The following is a 20,086-nucleotide window of genomic DNA, read 5'->3' on the forward strand; positions in this document are numbered from 1 at the left end:
AATTTCTATATGTGACACGACACCAGAGTTAAGTTAGGGTTTTTCAAAATGCTGACACGCCGAGCTCAAAAGGTTCGCCATCACTGATCTAGACTGATGTAACCTGATAGTTTCACCAGACTTTATAGAAAGAATATGAGATTTGGAGTCAGGAGTCAGGTTCACATCCCCACTGTCATTTTCTGATCTTGTTACACAATTTCCCCACGTTTCTATTTATTCACCTGTAAAGTGATGTTAATAAGTGGACTCAGAGATTGCTGGCGAGTCAAATGAGGAGATGCTTTGAATGTGTACACTGATGAGGACTATTCAAATGTGAGTTTCATAACCATGTTAACGAAATCCATTTGGTGCTGATTGTGAGATGTTTTTATGGTACCTGAGAAATGTAATAATAATTTTACTTGGGCAATAGTTTTATCTCTCTTCATTCATATTGTTCTTTGGCTGATGAAAAATGGTGATGTTGATCGGATGGGTCTAGATCAGATTGAACAAGCAGTGATTCACATTGTCAAGACAGAATTTCAGGAGGTTCTCATAGCACTTCTCTTCATTTTGGATGGGGTCATTTTAGTCTCTGTAGCAAATACCTAGGAAAAATAAAGCATATACTACCTATGTGAGAATTCCTTCCAGGTTTACCTTCTTCCTACTTCCTTCCCTCCACTCCCTCTCTCCCTCCTTCTTTCCTTTGTTCTTCATTTCTTGGTCTATGGTACTAATTACTTGTGTATCAGTGATGACTTGGGGTAAGAAATTTTTAAAAATAAATCAAGTGAACCAAAAGGTACTTAGGATTGTGCTGTGGTTACTGCGCAGGACTTCTTAGTCCTGATCCCTGTAGGATGAAAGGACCTTCATCTTTTTCTTCTCCTTCTTTTTCAGGAAACTTGGATCTGACTGGTCAGAAGCAGGTATTCAAAGCAGAGAACAATCCTTGGGTTACCCCAATTGCTGACCAGTTCCAGCTTGGAGTGTCCCACGTTTTTGAATATATCCGCTCAGAGACGTATAAGTAGTAAGTAGACTGGTTGTTTTCCAAAGTAATACACTGTGGTTTTATAGTATTTGTAATTATGTCATTTTAAGACTATCATGTGACATTGTCGTCTTGGTGGCAGTTAGTTCGTAGCATTTTTACATGTTTTATTAATAACCACATGTAGTAATTATCTTGTAGTGATAAGATTATTTTAATTGATTTTATCAAAGGGAATTTATAGCAAGTTTGTTTAGAAAATTTAAGTTATTAGTTGAATATTCATGACACTAAGGAAATTGGTCAGACACATTAAGATCAGAACATACTTTTTTTTCTCCTTTGAATGCAAAGAATAACAGCTATTATGAACAACATTGTTAAGCAGTTTGTTTATAACTGAGTAGAGAATACTAGAACACACCATTCTATTCTAGAGAAGCTTCCACTCTGGTGAGATGGTATTATCTCTAAGAGAAAAAGGAAGGAAGAGCAGAAAAAGGAGGAGGAGTCAGCTAGCTCAAGTCACAGCATCAGAATCCCTCAACTCTTCACCTCAGGTCAAAGGAGATTGTGAGGAGCCCACCCTAAAACCCGGCTGGTTTTACCTTCCTTCCCCAGTGTGTCCTGGTTGGAAGGAACTCTCTTGGCCCCATCTGCTCTGTTACATTTTCTGTCATTATTTCCCCTCATCCCACCTCCACCCCATATTGAGATAATCATTTATCTTATGCTTCAGTGGCCCCCTAATACTGAAGTCTAGTCATCTCTAGTTTTAAGCAAATGCAAAAGACATAAAAATCCACAGTCAAATTTAATCTGTTTTGAGTTTGTTACCAACATTTGAGAATTTAACATTCCAAATATTAGAGAAAAATTAGAGGATCATTGAAGGTCACGTTCAGGTGGGAGTCTCTCTTTTTTTTTATTTTGTATAAGAAAAATGCCCCACACTCAGTGTGGACCACGGGGCAGTGCTGACTGACAGGGCAGGCTCCCTGTTTATAAATGGCCAGCTGTGGTCCTGCAGCCTCTTCCCCGGACACCATGCTCCTGGTCACATAAGCCAGGGCTTAGTTCACTCATATTTCCTATGTGACAGAATCACAGAGAAGATGAGCTCTAAAGAACAATGACATTAAAACTAAATAGACTAAAATTGCCCAAATGATAGCATATCTTCATATATGGAAGAAGCTTAAATCATGGTTTAGATTTTTTATGACGTTGACAATATATTTTAAGACTTACCATTAGAGTAAAATGAGAGAAGTATAGGATGTGTGTTATGTTTCACAAGCCACAAGTTATGTGTAATATATAGATATATAGTTTCTTTAAATATGAATATAGCTCATCCTTGGAAATTGGTTTAATTAGTTATGAAAATGTGTGAAAATGTAATTGCAAATTAGAAGATTATTGTTCATTTTATTCCTCTTAAATTGTTAATCATTGCCATCATTGGTTTGAGGTAGAGGTTTAATTTTTGTTAGTAAATGGGAGTCTACTTCTAATTGGTTTGTAGGGAATCATTTTAGAAAATCATTATATATATTTTAACTTATAACAAAGTACACAAATGAGCTCCTGTTAAACCAGAATTGGGGAAAATACTGTTTATTATTTTGGTTAACCATTTTTATTTTATTTTACCATACTTTAATTTATAATTTACAGAGAATTAAAATATATTGCACATAAAATGCATCTAATTTCATTTTAAAAGATTAAGTTGTGAATTTGTTAATTTTATATTACCTCAGTCATTATTGGGCAATTAGTCACTATTAGATGACTAATTCTATTTATTGATGATGGTTAGGATTCTGGATGAATGAGAGGCATGTTTCTTTGATTGAGTTCATTGGTATGTTATTTGACAGGGACTATATGACACAGCATTTTAATCAATAACCAGTTTGATGTATGTATATTCTTATCTCTATTACTGGTATCCTATATTTGGGAATTGGAGTCATCTAAGCAATTTGCCCATTAGCATGCCTTTCTGTATTTGATTTCCTCATGAAGAATTATATTATCTTTTATACAGTTAAATCTGTATTAAAAAGCTTAAATAAGCTTAGGAGAGTCATTGTCCCATTTTTAGGAGGACCAGTTTGTACCCCACTCACTGCTTTTTAGAGGAGTCTGTGAGCCTCTGCTGGGAGAAAGCACTTGTGGTGAACTCAAGGGCTGGTCTTTGGAGCCCGGAGAGATCATCTCTTCTCTCCTGGGGAAGGAGAATGTTGACCACTTCCTACCACTTCCTGCATTTCAGCCTTTCTGTTCTTCACTCATTCTTCCGTAGTTATCTTCACTCCTTTATCAAATGTACCAGCCAGACACGTGGACTAGTAGCTAAGACACTAATCAGAATCTTAGTCTTTTAAAAATACTTGTATAAAAATACCATTTTTAAATTTAAGCTCGTCTTTTATATGAATATAGTATGTATACAGCTATTAATGTATATTAATTACATTGATTTTTAAAATTCAAGTTTTTTTAAATAAATAAAAAAAGTGTATTGTCATGTAACTAGAACCCCACTGAACTTTTTAATGTTCTTAACAGCCACTTCATAATTAGAGGACTTTTAGTATCCTTTTCAACTATCTGAAAAAAATATTATGTAATTATCAGGTACTTGGCTACTTTTTAAAAGTTGTACTTGTAGTGACCTTCAAAAAGGCAATGTATTCATTATACTCATAATTTTTTTTAAAAAAGCAAATTTTACATTCAGTACCTTAGTCATAACTCTAGTCTAAACCTTGTGGTTTCCAATCTTCACTCCTTTGTCTTTATAAAACCATAAACACCTCCATCCAATAGAATTTCCTTTTTTTATTATGTAGATCTTCAGATTATATGATAGCATATTTTAAATTTTGTCTGGGCACTGAAAATACTAGTGAATCTACTTCCTTTAAAAAAATTTTGTTCTGACGAATTGACCCATCCTATATAATAAAAGGGTAGTATGCAAATTGACCCTAATGGTGGAATGACCAGAACGACCTCTTGACCAGTCTCTATGAGGTGCACTGACCACCTTTGGTCCCTTTTCCTGGCTGGCAGGCTCCGATCGCCCGATGGTGAATGGGGAGCCAGGGGTGGGTGGTGGCAGGGGGCGGGGGGCGGGGCCGGCTACAGGCAGCCAAGGAAGATGGCCCTGATTGCAGGCCTAGGGACCATACCTGTGCATGAGTTTCGTGCGCCGGGCCTCTAATTAGTTAAATAAAAGTAGTAAAGAACTTACTAGCATGTTTCATTTTTGTTCCTGTCTGTAGTTGACTTTCACAGTGACCTTCGTGTTCTAAGCACATCCTCAGAGGCTTTCTGAGTCTAGAGTAGCAACTGTCAGAGAAGATGGATTATGTGATTTCCAGGTTCTAATGGACTCCAAGAGGAGGCGTGGACATCTGAAACAAAACAGTGGAGTTAGTGTTGAGGAAAAGTTTAAACACTGTGAGGTGATTGAACTTGATGTGGAGATGAACTTGTGTAGTTAAGCTAGAGGAGATGTGGGTAGGAGTGGCTGGGAGCATGTTGTGGTATAGTTCCTTGGGAGTTGGTTCTTTGGAGTACATTTTGGGCATTCATCATAATATCCTCGTCATTTCTCAAGTGGAGATTACTCTGCTCATTTATCGTACTATCAGCCAAGGGAACTTACTGGCTGGAGTCACAGCATTGCCCGTTCATTATGAGTTACTCCCTCTGTTAAAGCAAAGTAACTTGCTTGGTTGGGTGGTTGAGGGTCAAGCTCTACAAGCACATTACTGTTTTCAGGCTGCTGTAGAGTGATACAGACACCTCTTAACTCATTATTGGATAGTCCTCATCTCTCTATGACCTCTTTTATTTCTGTGCAGCACAATTATGATAGAATAGTCACCACGTGGTAAGTTTTCAGAAGATAGATTTTTTTCCCCCTAGGAGGAGAAGTCAGATTGGAGTCAGGATCCTTGACGAGATTCTTTGTGAAAGGGAGTAACTCACACTTTTCTCATTTCTGTCAAGGAAGGTGGATACAAGCCACAAGCCATTGTGCAAGCTGACAAGTTAACTCTTAACAAAAGGAGAGGTTTGACAAATGTTAGGCTGAAAACGTGTCGGTGGATGAGGCATTTGGAAAACAGGAATCCTCATGAAGGCTGCAATTTGTGAAGCATGGCAGTCCTATTTCCAGGGCAGCCTAACTCAGCAAGCCTCTCTGTCATTCTTCCTGTCTGTGACTTCCTTTCTCCCGAGAGAGGGGCCACGCTCACTTGTTGTTTTGTTTTGATTTTTAGTCTTAAATGAAGACTGGCTATACTATTATTCATGTTAGTTAATAGAAACATTTTAACAAAGCAATGTTTGGTGAATGGTGACCAATGATGAGAAAAATGCTGGCAATTTCTCTTCACTAGCAATCTAGCAAAATAAATCATCCTGTTTGATATGTAAGGAAGGATACTTTTTGGTTATTGTTTCTCAAATTGTTTTACTTGTAGTATTAAGACTAAGCAATGTTTTCTTCTTTCTGTATTGTGTGCAAACCTGTTAGAGGTTATTATGGACATAAATGGGCTTTATTAAACAGCTGCTGTATCCTCTAATGGCTTCTGAGACAGTGGCCTAGAAGATCCTTAAAATAACAGATTTATCTGGTCTACCAAAAGGCTGGAGCATTTCAACCTAATTGGTGATCCCATTCATTTTACGACAGCCCTTTGCAGAAGAGATTTTGTCTCACAAAACTGTATAAACCTTTTTATTTTCTGGTGAAGTATGAATGGCTGCACAGAGCTAGCAGATGGTTTTTATAAATATCACAGAAAAATGAGGAGAGGGTTAAACTGCCAGGGCCTTTCTAGCAGAGAGGGAATTTTATATAGTGACAGTTAGTAAGCAGAACAATGTAGACTTTTCTTTATCTGCACTACATCTGAAAATAGTTCAAATTAAGCCAGAGAAAAACAATATTTCTTTATGGTAACATGAAAATGAAGAACCAATTTTGTTCCTACAGCTTTTGACATAGAAATTGTTTTTATATTTATAAGTTGACTATGTATTGTGTTCCTGGTAATTTATATTTCCTTTATATTTCCTACACATATATTTTGGTTCCTTTTTTATGCTAACAAATGTTTATCATATTTTTTCTATAATACAAATTGTGATTAAAACTTGATATCTCTGGACCTATTTTTATGCAAATATGTTGCATATAACTAACATTGCTAAGAAATGTCTAAGAGAAAAGGTAAACCCATAAAATGTTATACTAGTATTTTGGGTAGTATTGTGTCATATTCCTTATTTCATGTTTACTTAAATGGTAAAATTACATAGCATTCCTTTTCTCCAGATAGTGTATTACCAGTGCACAGAGTTGAAGAATGCTTATTTCGCTATTGAATAGATGTAAATCAGGATGTAATAGCAACTGTTGACCTATGATGTAGTTACTCGACTATTTCTCAGTGATGCCATGAGCTATTAATTGCCCTGGTAAATTAATATCTCTCCTCTTCAGGTAACAGGAAGAAGACAGACTATTTGAGGAAGAGTACATAACAATTTTCTACCTCTTTCAAGTTTTTTTAGATTTAAAAGGATTTCTGCTTTTTAACTTGTTTAGCACTATTATTCAGAGATAATTTGTATTTTTCTTTTTTCTGTATGCATTTTCACAATTATATTTTGATACATAAAGATTTTTGCAAGCTTTTGAAGCTTTACTTTCTATAATTTTATAGCTCATCAGCAGAGTAGCGCAGTGGAAGCGTGCTGGGCCCATTTTATAGCTCATACAGAATGCTTCAGTTGTTAAAGGGAAGGTGCTTCCCATTTGGCATTTCCATTGGATTCTGGGGGAGTTACAGTAGGGAACCTCCACCCACCCTTCCACCTTCCCCCACACCACGCCTATTGTTAATGGAGGGGACAGTCCTCATCTCCTGGTTGCTTAGATTTCTTGCAATTTCACAAGAAAAAATAATTTTCTGAGACTCACATGGGAGAACGAGTGAATTAAATCCCCGAGTTCCCAAGGTTTCCTTTCCTTCAGCCCGGCGATAGAAGAAGTGCAGCAGGGGCTTCAGCAGAGCTAAAATGAGAGTCAGTGTCCAGCATTTCTTTCCTGTGTTGGAGCCGGGTCCAGTCCAGCATCAGGCTAGCTTAGCTTGTGTTTCCAGTTGCAGTTCATTATCCCATTGCATGTGGTGTCCGCAGCGCCTCATGGCTGTGAAGAACCCAGGGGCAGATGCAGAGAAGCCAAAAGTGAGCCACAAGCCCAAGAGTCACCAGAATCATGAGCCAAGGGTGCCAAGAGAGTTCGTTCCTTTGTTTAGGGGCTTATATATTCCCAAATTGTCATGCACTTGCAGTGGCCATGCCCATTCTGGCTAATGCTTTCTGTTCCCAGGTGTGATTGACAGGCATGCATCTGTCTCCCCTCTGTCCAGTCCTTTTCCCAGTGTTTTGCAGGGGCCAGTGGTTCCCTGGGGAATGTAAAGTTGAAGCTCTCTGGTGCAGCTGCCCAAATGGCATACCTATAAAGCCCCCCTTTGTTCCTTTCCCATTATTAATAACTAGCTAATTACAGTGCTATCACTAGGAAGGTCAAAGGTAAACCCTGTTAGGGTTTAAAAATCAGTTTCAGGAGGCTAGTTCGTATTCCTGAAGAAACCTCAGGAACCTCATCTAAGAAACCTCATCTTATGTATATTCTGGAATGTTTTTCGCTCTGATGTACATTAGATATAAATCCAGTCTTGGAAAAGGTTCCCTCACATATCTGTGTGCATTCTCTGGCCTTCTAATGTGGTCACGCCTCCGGCTCTGTGCTGGCCTGTGAGCTCTGCAGGGACCTGGAGGATCAGGCTGGACCAGTGAGCAAGAGCCATGTCAGCCTTTCTTCATCCTACTTCACTGACTAGTGCGAGTATCATTAGAGTTCTGAATAAATTCGGAGGGGCAAAAGGGAGACAGACCGGCAGCTGCAGCAGGGGGAGAAGAGTTTACTCTGAACCTTGCACCACAAAAGGCTTTTACTTAGGATTTTAAAGAGCATGGTCTCTCTGTCCCCCTCTGTCCTTATCTCCACCTCACCTGTCTGTTGATTGTCTGTACTCAGCCTGTTTTGTGCAGCCCTGTGGTACAGTGTGACATATTGCAGTATCACTTTAGGGTAAATAGAATATCGTTTGTCCCACTTAACAAAAGGAAAAGAGTTGGGTTACTTCCTCTTCCAGAGAAGCTATTTTGAGTTCCATTTTTAGATGCTACTTATTTGATGTAATTATATTGAACTATTGAATATTGACCTATTCAATGAGATGAAATTGTTTAGCCCTACATATTGATAACCTTTATTAACTCCCAGTAATCTTCAAAAATTCAATGCTTGATGCTTTCTCTCCAGCTAAGATGAGTTATTGCCAGCATTTGATCTTTTTATTTGAGAAATAAATTAACAACTGGCGCTTTTATAATCAAACAAAACTCTGTGATTTCTATTCCCTACAAAGTAATATCTTGTTTTATTACGTGCTGACTTTTTATTGAACTCTGGTCTCTTATTCCGGTCGGGCATTGTTGTTGGGTAGGCAAATTCTGTTTATTAGTGAATGTGCTTAAATACTCTCTAAGGCTTGATCCCCCAGCATATGCTTGGCTTTCTGAGTTGTATGTTTTTCCAAAACATATGCAGTTCAACGATGTTTCATTTTAGGAACACACTGTATGGGCTGTTGTTCTTGGGAGAGGGGTAGGTAATGTTACTTCAATCTTCTTATAAGAATGGACCATGTTAAAACAAGCTGGTTAGAATTTGAAGGCCCCTTGGGAATGGAAAGCACCTAACACAATCCCCTGCTTCGTCCTAGTTAGCTAGAGCATTCAAGAAGGGAGGGTCACCCACCATGGACCTGACGTTGTTTCGTTCACAAAATCCTTATGGAGGGAATCAGCAGTGTGGAGGGTCTTGTGATGGGATCCCCACTGGGAGGCGTGGACTGTCCCTCTGACTTTGTGTCCTTAGTGGTAGCTGATGGTGCCTTGCCCTGTAAAATGTGGAGTCAGGATTTCCTGTCTCATCTTGGAGTTCTAATAACCACATCTGGAGCCCTTCATAACTTTTGCTTAATTTTCCTATCTTGTCTCAGGAGAACTCAAGACTACTAATAACAGGGCACAAAGTTCTCTTCTCATGTAATTAAAGCTGTTTGCTTCTCCAGAGGAGATGGGGATATCAGAAATGGGGTACGTATTTCCATGTGGTATACATGGCAAAAAGACGCAGGGATGCGCTCTGCTTTGAAACTGTGCAGGAGAAGAGGGGAAGTAAGGCTGTTCTTAAAAGACTGGCGTAGAGATAGCTTCCAGTCCCAGTTCTGTCAGTGCCACGTGACCTCATCTCACCCACGCTCAGCTTCTCCATCTTGAGAGCAGGAGGTTCAAGCTAGATCATCTCAGAGTCGCCCCAACAATGGTTTCTAATTCTGAGTTCTTTATTTTTCTGGGAAACATGATTTATGGTGTATATCAATTCATTATTTTTTAAATTTAGTTTAATTCTTGAATTTTCCCCTATCTGGATTTACTTTATTGATTTTTTCTTTTAAAGGGAATGGAAGATGATGATGACCCTGAATATAAATTGTTACAGGAAAATGGTATAAGATAAAATTATCAGATCAACCCTTTTATTCTATATTTTATGGAATACCTAATATATGTTTGGCAGTAACTTAATAGTACACATGAATTCCTGACACTTTCGATTCTTCAGACTTATTAATCAGTGTAGTCAGCACCAGAGCAATTTTATGAGACTTTCCAGTCATCAAAAATTTATTATCAGATAAATCAAAGAAACAACGAGCATCTTAATAGGGTAGAGAAAGTGGCATGTAAAGGATCGTTTAAGACTATGCCTTTTGTCAGTTGTGTGTTATATTTACAACCAATGTCAGAGAACTTACTCATAATTTCGTGCAAAGAGTCAGCGGTGTGATAGTTATCTTCTTACGTAAAATCTTCTGTTTTCTTTAGTAGAATAGTGTAGACTGTGAATGCTAAATATACAGACGGTAGGAAACATCATGTTCTAATGTTAAACTTATAGTATTTATTTTAAAACAGTGTCTACATGTTCTTCAGAGTTTTATTATAGTAGTCCTCCGAAGTTAAGAATTATCAAACTCAGTCCTTTCCTTTCAGACAAGATTGCTAAACTTGAACTCTTTGCTACGGCTTGGGAAATAGCAATATATATGCACATCCCCTTTCTTGTGGATGTGTTCCCTGTGGACCTTCTAACAAATGTGAGGCCCGGGCTTATGTCTACCATATTCCTGGCCCGGTTTTGACAACTTTCTGACGGTATAATAAAGACTTATATCTTCATTGTGTGAGATTAGTTACTTGAGGAAAGTTTTTCCATCACCCTAACCCTGTCCTGGTAGTACCAGGATCATGGCAGTGAGCCAAGTGAGAGCTGAGCTAGCTCCGTAGTGCCTGACCCAGATACACTGGGGATGGACCCAGCAAGACAAGGCTGGGTTACTTCCCATCAAAGTTGCAGCCTATTTTCCACCTAAGATCTCCATAAGTGCTATGTTTTCTATCTGGTATGTTCCTTCTGCCCACATTTACCCATTGAATGTCCAGGTATTCACCAAGTGTCAAGTTAAATATTGCATTCTCAGAGACCTTGTTTCTCAGGTCTCCGTGTACTCTAGGTCCCTTTTACCATCTTTCTGCAGAGCCTTTACTTTTTCTTCATAGCAATTTTAACAATAATAATGGCTGTCAGTTATTGAGTATTTACCGTGTGACTGACATTGTGCTCAACTCATATGTGCTGTTCATCAGTGTGTAACTCAGTATTTATTTCTGTGAATACTATTTCTACTTGGGGGGTGGTATTTAAATACATGTTTTCTTTCCCTTAGGAGACTGGAATCTTTTTGAAAGCAAGGCCCTCCTGGGCTTAGCATGGGGCATGCCCTCGTGTCATATGTAAATGACCTGTTTCACACAGAGGAGCCTCTGGCAGGTTGCCCTGATTTCTGAAAGAAAACTGTTCTGACATCCAGAATGGACCACAATATAGTTCTCTGTTTTTGCTGGTTCATAATAAACAATACTCGAAACATTAAAATGTGCTCTCAATAGATCGTATGAAGTGAAGATTTTGTCTTCACAACAGTCTTTCATTGCTTGTATAGATCTCTATTTCCCACACTACTCTCATATTAGAAATGAAACAGTTCCTTAACTTCACAAAGAAGTGAATTATGTATGAAAATGAGACTTTATATGAATATGCAGGCTCTGTGATCATTTTGTGTGCCTCTCTTTGTCCATGCGGGGAGTGTTTCTTGGGTGTGTGGACTGTGTGGTTGTATTTGTAATGTTTAGTGTATTTCTGAGGAAGACACAGTAAGCTAGTACTGGTGGTTATGTTTTGGAAGGAAATTGGATGGCTAGAGGCACGAAGGGGAGGGCACATTCTCTTTTATCCTTTGTATCTATTTAACATTCTATTTTGTACATGTATTCTCTAAGAGAGCGGTCGCTAACCTTTCGGTCCTCACGGACCACCGGTTGGCCACCGCTGCTCCAAAGGATTCCTTAAACCAGCGGTCGCCAACCTTTCGGACCTCACGGACCACCAGTGGTCCCTGGACCACGGGTTGGTGACCACTGCTCTAAGAGATTATTTAAAAAGAAAAATTTAGTAACCAATAGGGCCTATGAAGTTTAGAAGGAAGAACCACAAAAAATGTAGCTATATAATTGGTTTTGGCTCCTATTATGTCCCCTTTCCATTTGTTTGCCTAATGTAGGGGTGGGGAATGTCCGGCCCGAGGGCTAAGGCCCATGAAAGCATTTGGTGTGGCCCTGTCAAGGCATTTGGGGTTAATTAATTAAACGTTTGACCAAATATAGCAGCTAATTTTTAAGTTGATAATTTTGTATGGCCTGAGAATGATGTTATAAATATCCAAATGGACCTTGGCAGAAAAAAATGGTTCCCTACCCCTGGCCTAGTGGAATTCTTAACGGTCTTTCTTTAACCAGGTACACCAGATACCTTCTACCAGTAAGTGATGTTGCCTCTTAAATGTGTCCCAAATTTTGGACAGGGACTGTCTGAATGAGAGTTTGAGAGGTTTCTCACGGGATGCATGGATCTTTCCTATTCTTGGCTTAAGCATTGTGAAATCTTCCATCATTTGTAAGACTTCTCGGGCTTTCCTATATCCTTGGACAAATATATAGTAATTGCTTTTTCTTCCGAATCCTACGTGAAATAGGAAAAGGTGGTCATTCACAAAGACCTAAGAAAAAGAATAGGAAAAATAAACAAGAAAACATACTTTTTCGTTGAGTTTCTTTATTGTAAGTGATTGAAAGGTAAGGTTTTCTGCACTTGAGAGGTCATGATGGTTGAAATAAGGAAAAACGAATCTTGGAAGAACTGATTGTGTATTAGAGGGTGAGACTGGGCTTCAACTTCCCATTTACAAGACATGGATATTTTGTTTTAATTACTTTCTCTCATTTATTTCTTTATTTTTTGGCTGTATGCTAAGATAACGTGTGCAGTTTAGACTGTTTATGTGAGATTATGAGCATTTTAAATCTGTTTTTGTGCATACTCAATAGAAACTGCATGAGTGGTGATTTTTTTTTATAGTTTAATAACATGAGTGGTGATCTTTTAATAATATGTGTCTTGTAACTAGCCAGTTTATTTTGGTACTAAATTCTAGATAATTCCTAAGGAATGTAAATTTTATCAATAAAAGTTTTTGTTTTGAAGTACTTAATTTTGGAACTGTAATTTTTTAAGTTTGCTTTTTGGAAGATGACTTCTGCTTTATTTTTATAAGTTTAATTAACAAGATAGGTCAATAAGAAAAATACTGATCATCAAGCTGATGGAGTAAAAATAGCCTTTATTAATTTAAACTGAAATGTGGTTAGGTAAAGAAATAATGACAGATGGGAAAGTGCTGCTTCAAGGCCACCATGTGCCTGCTCCGTACGTTACTGACGATCCAGAGCAGCTGTTATTAGAAAACTTCCGAGCACACATGGTAAAGTCAGCTACTCCCCATCCTTCCCTCCCTGTTTCCTCTGTTCATGTGCTAACGTCCAGGAGGGTTTATGTGTGTCACAGTTCCCTCTGTCACACCAAGGGGAGACTTCACAGTCACTGACTTCTTGCTGTGTCCCAGGACCCAGTGGGTTCCTTACAGGCTTTGGCTCCCACAGGCTCATGACTCCATGAAATGTAGGTGTTCACCCAGCTATCAAATGAGAAAACCAGTCGCAGAACAAGTAAAATGACCAGTGGTAGCCTAGTGATGGAGCCAGAGATCAGAGCCCATTTGTCCTTCCTCTAACTTTCCTTGTTGCTTTTAAATAGTATCTAGGAGGAAAATGAGGAAATGCTGAGTTAATGATGATGTCCTCCACAGGAAGTTGGTGTATGGAACTTAGGGGTGCCTACATGTGATCATTTCACTTGTCTGTTCTTGAACTAAACTCAGCCTCCAGCAAGGCCATATCCATATCCTAGAATTGAAGGCACAGGCAGCATTCAGGGGTCCTGAAACAATATTCTTGTAACCAGCTTTTCATTCCCACAAGTCTATCTTCCTGCGTCCACCCTGATTCTGATTTAACAGCTTCTTATGGGATGGCCTGGTCCAGCCAATACAAATTCATTTTCTTGCCAGCTACATACAGACTATGGTTCAACATTTGTGTATTCATCCATGGAGGGTGACATGTTTATATTGTTTTGTAGTTGGAATTCAAGCAATTAATGCATATTCCAGGGTGTGACCTTTTTCTACCATACTTTATATTATTTATCGCTTTTGACATCATATGGACCCCTGGTCTCTCTCACCTCATCTTGTCCCAATGACCAGTATCAGTCTTTCTCTGTGGTCTCTTCTTTGTTTTTGTTTTCTTTTTAGCTTCAGACTGAGGGTATAACTAATTTGCTTCAACAAAGAACTGACTCTTTTCCAAGGAGCCTTACTTATTTTGAGCAGCAATAGCATTAGAATCCAAAATCTGAGGCCTAGAAGTGCATGTTTTCCAAAAGAGTACCAAGGGTAGAGTGACTCGGGTATGCCAACCACTTGAGTGAGAGCAAAAAAATTAGCTATGTCCAAAGGAGCATGCATGCATTTTGATGCCTCCCGTTTCTTTATATCTTTGGTAAGTTTGTTTTGCCCTTACTCTCTTACTGGAATTTATTAATCCAGTTCCTCCTTTGCCAGTCTACACATACTAAATCATTCATGTGTTTACATGACAAGCAATCCCACATTTGCATGTCTTCATTTTCTTCCTTACCTGACCCTGGACTCACGTGTTCTAAAATTGGCTAAGTGGGTAAATTCAGAAATCTTGTCACTGTCCCCAGAATACTTGAAAATAAAAAGAAATAGTAACCCCCTTCCAGGTTTTATTTTAAAGAAACCAAGTTTGGGCCACTCAGTAATATAGAGGTGTAGGTCACCTAATATCTAGATAAAATCCTATTAGGTTAAGAGACAATGATAGCGAAGCAGGAAAACATACCCATACAGCCTTTGGAAGTTTTGTGCATTTCCTGGTCATTTTCTTGGGCACTAATGTGAGTCTTTTAACACCAGTAGCTTTACTCTTGCATTCAAGTTATTGATTGGTTGATTGGTTTTTGGTTTTTTTCCTCCATCTCATTCAAGTATTTGCTCAGATGTTTCTTCACAAAATACTCCCATGTCACTCTGTCTGAAACAGCCCACCACCCACCCGCCCCTAACCTCACTTTTCTTCTCACACTTCTCTGCCCCTTCTAGAATAGAGGTTCCTCCAGGAGCAGGGAATTTGCTGCGTGCACTGCTGTGTCCCCAAGAGCCACAAAATACGTGGGTTCCCAAAATACTTGATGAATGAGAGTGATTCTTTCAACCACATTGTAGCTTGCAATTTAGACATTTCTGCAAGAGGAAATTTTTTAAAACCTTCCATCACACATTCATTACACATTTTTAGTGTTTCCCTTTTTCTGCTCGTGCCTTGAGTTGCTGTGACTTCACAATATTATTAGCTGCTCCCATCACCATGAATGTTTCTGTGATGTTTCCAAGGCTTCAGCCTTCGCCAGCCAGCTATTTCCCGTCCAACCTAGTAGCTCCGTTTAGCTAGACTTTGAGAGAAGCTGCATCCGTGGAATTTTAGAGGGTAATATGGAAAAAATAACAGCACTGTGGGAGGGTATCTGACCTGGACTCAGCCTAGCTGCCTGTTTGGGTTTGATTTTGAATCAACCAGGCCTCCAGCCTCTAGCACAGTGGTTCTCAACCTTGGCTGCACATTAGAATCACCTGGGAATCTTTTTAAACTCCTGATCCTCCGGAATGAGGCCCAGAAATCAGGATTTTAAGAAGATTCCCAGGTGATTCTAATGTGCAGCCAAGGTTGAGAACCACTGCTCTAGCAGATACCTCTCTCTGTGTGTGGAGCCCGGCACTGACTGCTGAGCACCTCAGGATGCAGGTGTAGCCCTTGTCCTCCCTTATGATGGTGGGAATGAGTCTATAAAAGGTGAATTGGCAGGCTATGGCTATAGCAATTGCTTAGCAGTAAACAGCAAAGGAGAAGAATCGGGAAGGGAGGCAGCTCTTTCTCCCAGTCCTCAAAATGTGTTTTGTTAGCAAGTCAGAAAAACTGATCTCTCAACCCAAGAAGCTAATGTGAAAGGACACTTAAGGTATCCTTTGTACCCACTCAGTCCTGGGGAACCAGAGGACTCCTGGTCAGCTGCATTGAGGAGCCTTCACCTGCAGCAGGTGGAGTGTCATTACTTACCCCCCTCAACTGTGGCATGTGAAGTGCAGTCTGTCCTGTTGACTCAGGAGATGCCCAGCAAAGGTGAGGCATGATGGTGTGCTTAAAGAAGTGTTTGGCTTATCCACACAGAAAGGTCCTGTCAATAACACCACTGCCAGTTTTTTACTAAATTCTTCAGAGTGTTAACACAAAAAACCCATTGAAACCTGTAAAGAATTTTTGTGAGTTTATTTGAGCCAAACTGTCGACATATGCCGGGAAGCAGAACCTCAAAGAATTGAGATAATGCTCCAGAGAATGGCGGGTTACATTTGTATTTATACATTGCAATCAGAGGAGGGACATAGGTGGGTTACATGAAATTCATTGGTGATAGATTAAGGAGGAGGGATAAAACAAAGCAGGGGAAACCCCTGGGATTGGATAAAAAGTAAAATGATGGACACATACAGTGGGGCCTTGACTTACAAGTGTCCCGACTAACGAGTTTTTTAAGATACCAGCTGTCTCTCGGCCAATTTTTTTGCATTGAGTTGATAGAGTAATTTGAGTTAACGAGCTCGGTCTCAGAACGAATTAAACTGGTAAGTCAAGGCCCCACTGTACTTAGGTGGGTGCAGGATCAATTAACATGATAATGAAGGAATCTGTGGTATCTGTCCTGGTGCCCAGCACATTTGGATGTGCCCCAGGGGCTCCAGAAAAGGGGAAGTTACAAGTTACCCAGACATTTCAAGGGTATGTTATCATAGATGCAAAAAGACAGATAGGCTCAGTTAAGGTAAAGGTTGACCTTGTTAGTGAAGATACTGGCCTAGGACGTAACTGCCCACCATAACTGCTTTTAGTTAAATTTCAGACCATCCCTTGTGGTTACTTTAGGTCTCTGAGTTTGCAAGACTGCCATGCAGGCCTCCCCTGAGCTTATCAGATCAGTATGTGGCCCCTTTCGTCCACAAGAGGTTGCATTAATTTTCTATCTTTCAAACAAAAGTCCTCCTAGTCAAATTTTCATTGTTAACTGTGTTGAGGACAAAAAGATGGCATTTTATATATTTTTTCCTAAGAGTAGAAATACTGTGAATTGGTTTTAATTATGTTTATCAGAGAGAGAGAGAGAGAGAGAGAGAGAGAGAGAGAGAGAGGCAGCTGCTTTATTTACATTATGCCAACATTCCTGCTTTTGAAAATCAGTGCAGCTGCCTCCTTTACAAGAGACCAGAGACTACTGCAGCCAGTGTCACCCAACTCTGGTCTCAGAGCCTTGCCAACACCTGGAGGCCAAAACTGCCAAAGGAACTTGGGGACCTTAGAGAAGCATTTCCCTGGGGCCAAGGGACTGCTAAACACTCCTGGGCAATGAAACAAATTGTAAATGTCTCCCAGGAAGAGAAGGCCTTCCCCTTGGAGAATAAGCTGGCTCCAGGAAGCAGGCAGCGTTCCCCTCCACAATGTAAGCCTTTGGGTGTTCATTGATCTGCCTGATTTGAATCCCATTCTGTAGAGTGTTTTATATAGAGAGAGATGCATAATTATTTTGAGAGTCATTGTTACATATAATTAATAGTCTATTGAGTGGGTATACCACAATTTGTTTATCCAGTTGCCTGTCAACAGACATTTGGGCTAGTCTTGGGCTATTATAAATTAAACATCTATGAACTTTTATTTTAAGTCTTTGAACATGCACTGTCACTATAAATACCTAGGAATGGAATGGTGAATCATATAGGAGGTATAGTTGTTCCACATTCTTAATTTTGTTAAATTTTATTTGTTATAATATGTTCTCAAATAGTTTTAATTTACATTTAGCTGATAAATAATGATGTTGAGCTTTTACCACTCCTATATCTTCTTTAGTGACATTTCTGTTCAAATCTATTTTATTGAATAATTTATTTTTTATTGTCTTGAGATTTTTAAATGTTCTATATACAATCCTTTATCAGATGTATGCTTTGCAAAGCTTATCTCTCTGTGTGATTTGTCTTTTCATTCTCCAACCAGTGTCTTTTGAAGAATAAGTTTTTAATTTTGTTGAAGTTCATTTTATCAGTTTGTTCTTTTATGGATTATGCTTTTGATATCATTTCTAAGTATTGTTTGCCTAAACCAAGTTTCTCAGAATTTCTCCTGTGTTTTTGTCAAGAAGCTGTATAGATTTGAGTTTTGCATTTAGATCTATGATGCATTTTGAGTTAATTTTTGTATATGGTGTAAGGTATAGATCAAAGTTTATATTTTTTGCTTATAGATATACAATTATTTTTGTACCACTTAACTGCAGGTTGGTTGATACTGTTGCTTAAATTTTCTATATCCATACTGATTTTCTGTCTACTTGTTTTATTAGTTATTGAGAGAGGGATATTGCAGTCTCAGACTATAATTATGGATTTATCTATTTGTCTTTTTGATTCTGTCAGTTTTTGCTTCATATTTTGAAGCTATGTAGTTATATCCAGAAATATTGAAGCTTGTTTATGCCTTATTTATTAATTGACCTTTTCTTCATTATGAAGTGAAATTCCCTAACCCTAGTTTTTGGCCAGAAATATACTTTATCAAATATTAATATAGCCACCTCATTTTTATTTGGATTAATGTTAACATGATACATATTATTTTCCATTCTTTTGCTTTTAATGTATTTGTACCTTTATATTTAAAGTGGGTTTCTTATAGGTTGCATAGTTTGGTCTTGCTTTTTCGTCTTATCTGACAACCTTTGTCTTTTAATTCGAGTATTTTGACCATTTACATTTACCGTGATTAGTGATATGGGTAGATTTTAATCCACTTACTTTATTTTTGCATTTGTTGCATCTGTGTTTTTTTCTTCTTTTGTGCCTTTTAGATTATGTATTCATTTAACATATCATTTTGTCTCCTTTGTTGGTTTGGTAGCTATAGTTTTTTATTCTCTAATTTGTGTATGCATTGGGGTTTATAGTTTACATCTTTGATATTTCACAGTGATGCTATACCAACTCACATATAACGTAGCAACCTTAAAATGATGTATTGTCATCTCCATGGTTTCACACTTCTATTGTCATACATTTATTCCTACTAATGTTATAAACTCCACATTACATATTTACCATTTCTGTTTTAACAGTGAAATACCTTTACTAGAAATATAAATACAAATAAAGCATCTTATATATCTTGTTATGTATCTACTTCTTTTAGTGCTCGTCATTTCTTTGGGTAGATCCATATTTCTGTCTAGCATAACTTTTCTTATAGCAGAAGGGCTTCCTTGTCATGTAGCTCTGCCATGTATGAATTCTTTCTGATTTTATATATGTGCAAAACTCTTTATCCCACCTCTGTTTTTGAAAGGTATTTTCACTTGATATAGACTCTTGGAGGGAGTTTTTATCTTTCCATACTTTAAACATTTTTTACCACTCTTTTCTCACTTGCATTGTTTCTGACAAGAAATTTGTCTTTGTTCCTCTGTCTTTGTTCCTCTGTCTGTAACCCTTTTCCCACCATGGCTGCTTCAAAGATTTTCTCTTTACCTCAGGTTTTGAGCATTTGATGTAATGTGCCTTGGTGTAGTTTTCCGTGTGTATGTGTGTGTGTGTTTGCAGTTTGTTGACCTTCTTCATCTGTGAGTTTTAAGTTTTCATTAAATCTGAAAATCTTCAGACATTCTTCTAGATATTTTTTCTAGTCTCCCCCAACCCCATATCCCACCTCTCTTTTCCCTTTATGCCTGTTTCATCCTCTTGTAGTTGTTCCACAGCTTACATGTGTTCTATTTATTTGTTTAATCCTTTATTCTCTCTGAGTTTTATTTTAGATCATTTCTGTTACTTTGTTTTGAAATTCACTAATCTTTTTATCTCATACATTTTTGTCTCATTATTATTTTGGGTCTCTTTTATATCATCTAACAGGTTACTGATTAACTCCAGAGGAAAGGGAGATTTCAGGAGAGGGGTTCCACCTCATTCTAGGTGTCCTAGGTGATGGTTACATGGTCATTCATTTTTAAACTCTTGTCAGTTAAATGAGCATGTATTTTTAATGCACTTTTTGGTAATGGTTGTATTTTCATAGTTTAAAAAATGTTTAAAAATACAGAGATTTGGTAGTATATTCTATTGAATTAAACTCCAATGACTAAAGAACTGCAAAAATTAACTTTTTAGATAACATTATTAATAATAATATTATTTCTATTGTTTTTTAAATAATTGCATATAATAATAT

General features: G+C 38.2%; 1 protein-coding gene across 1 annotated transcript in view; it reads left to right on the forward strand.

Annotated features, from left to right (window-relative positions):
- The window catches only part of RSU1 (Ras suppressor protein 1), a 185,031-nt gene that overhangs the window by 90,420 nt on the left and 74,525 nt on the right, over positions 1 to 20,086 (forward strand). Inside the window, exon 8 of the mRNA XM_006093734.3 lies at positions 892 to 1,024. Within this exon, the coding sequence (XP_006093796.1) occupies positions 892 to 1,024 (133 nt within the window). The remainder of the gene's footprint in view (positions 1 to 891; positions 1,025 to 20,086) is intronic.

The sequence above is a fragment of the Myotis lucifugus genome, unplaced genomic scaffold, assembly GCF_000147115.1.
Source record: "Myotis lucifugus unplaced genomic scaffold, Myoluc2.0 scaffold_121, whole genome shotgun sequence".
Taxonomy (NCBI): Eukaryota; Metazoa; Chordata; class Mammalia; order Chiroptera; family Vespertilionidae; genus Myotis; species Myotis lucifugus.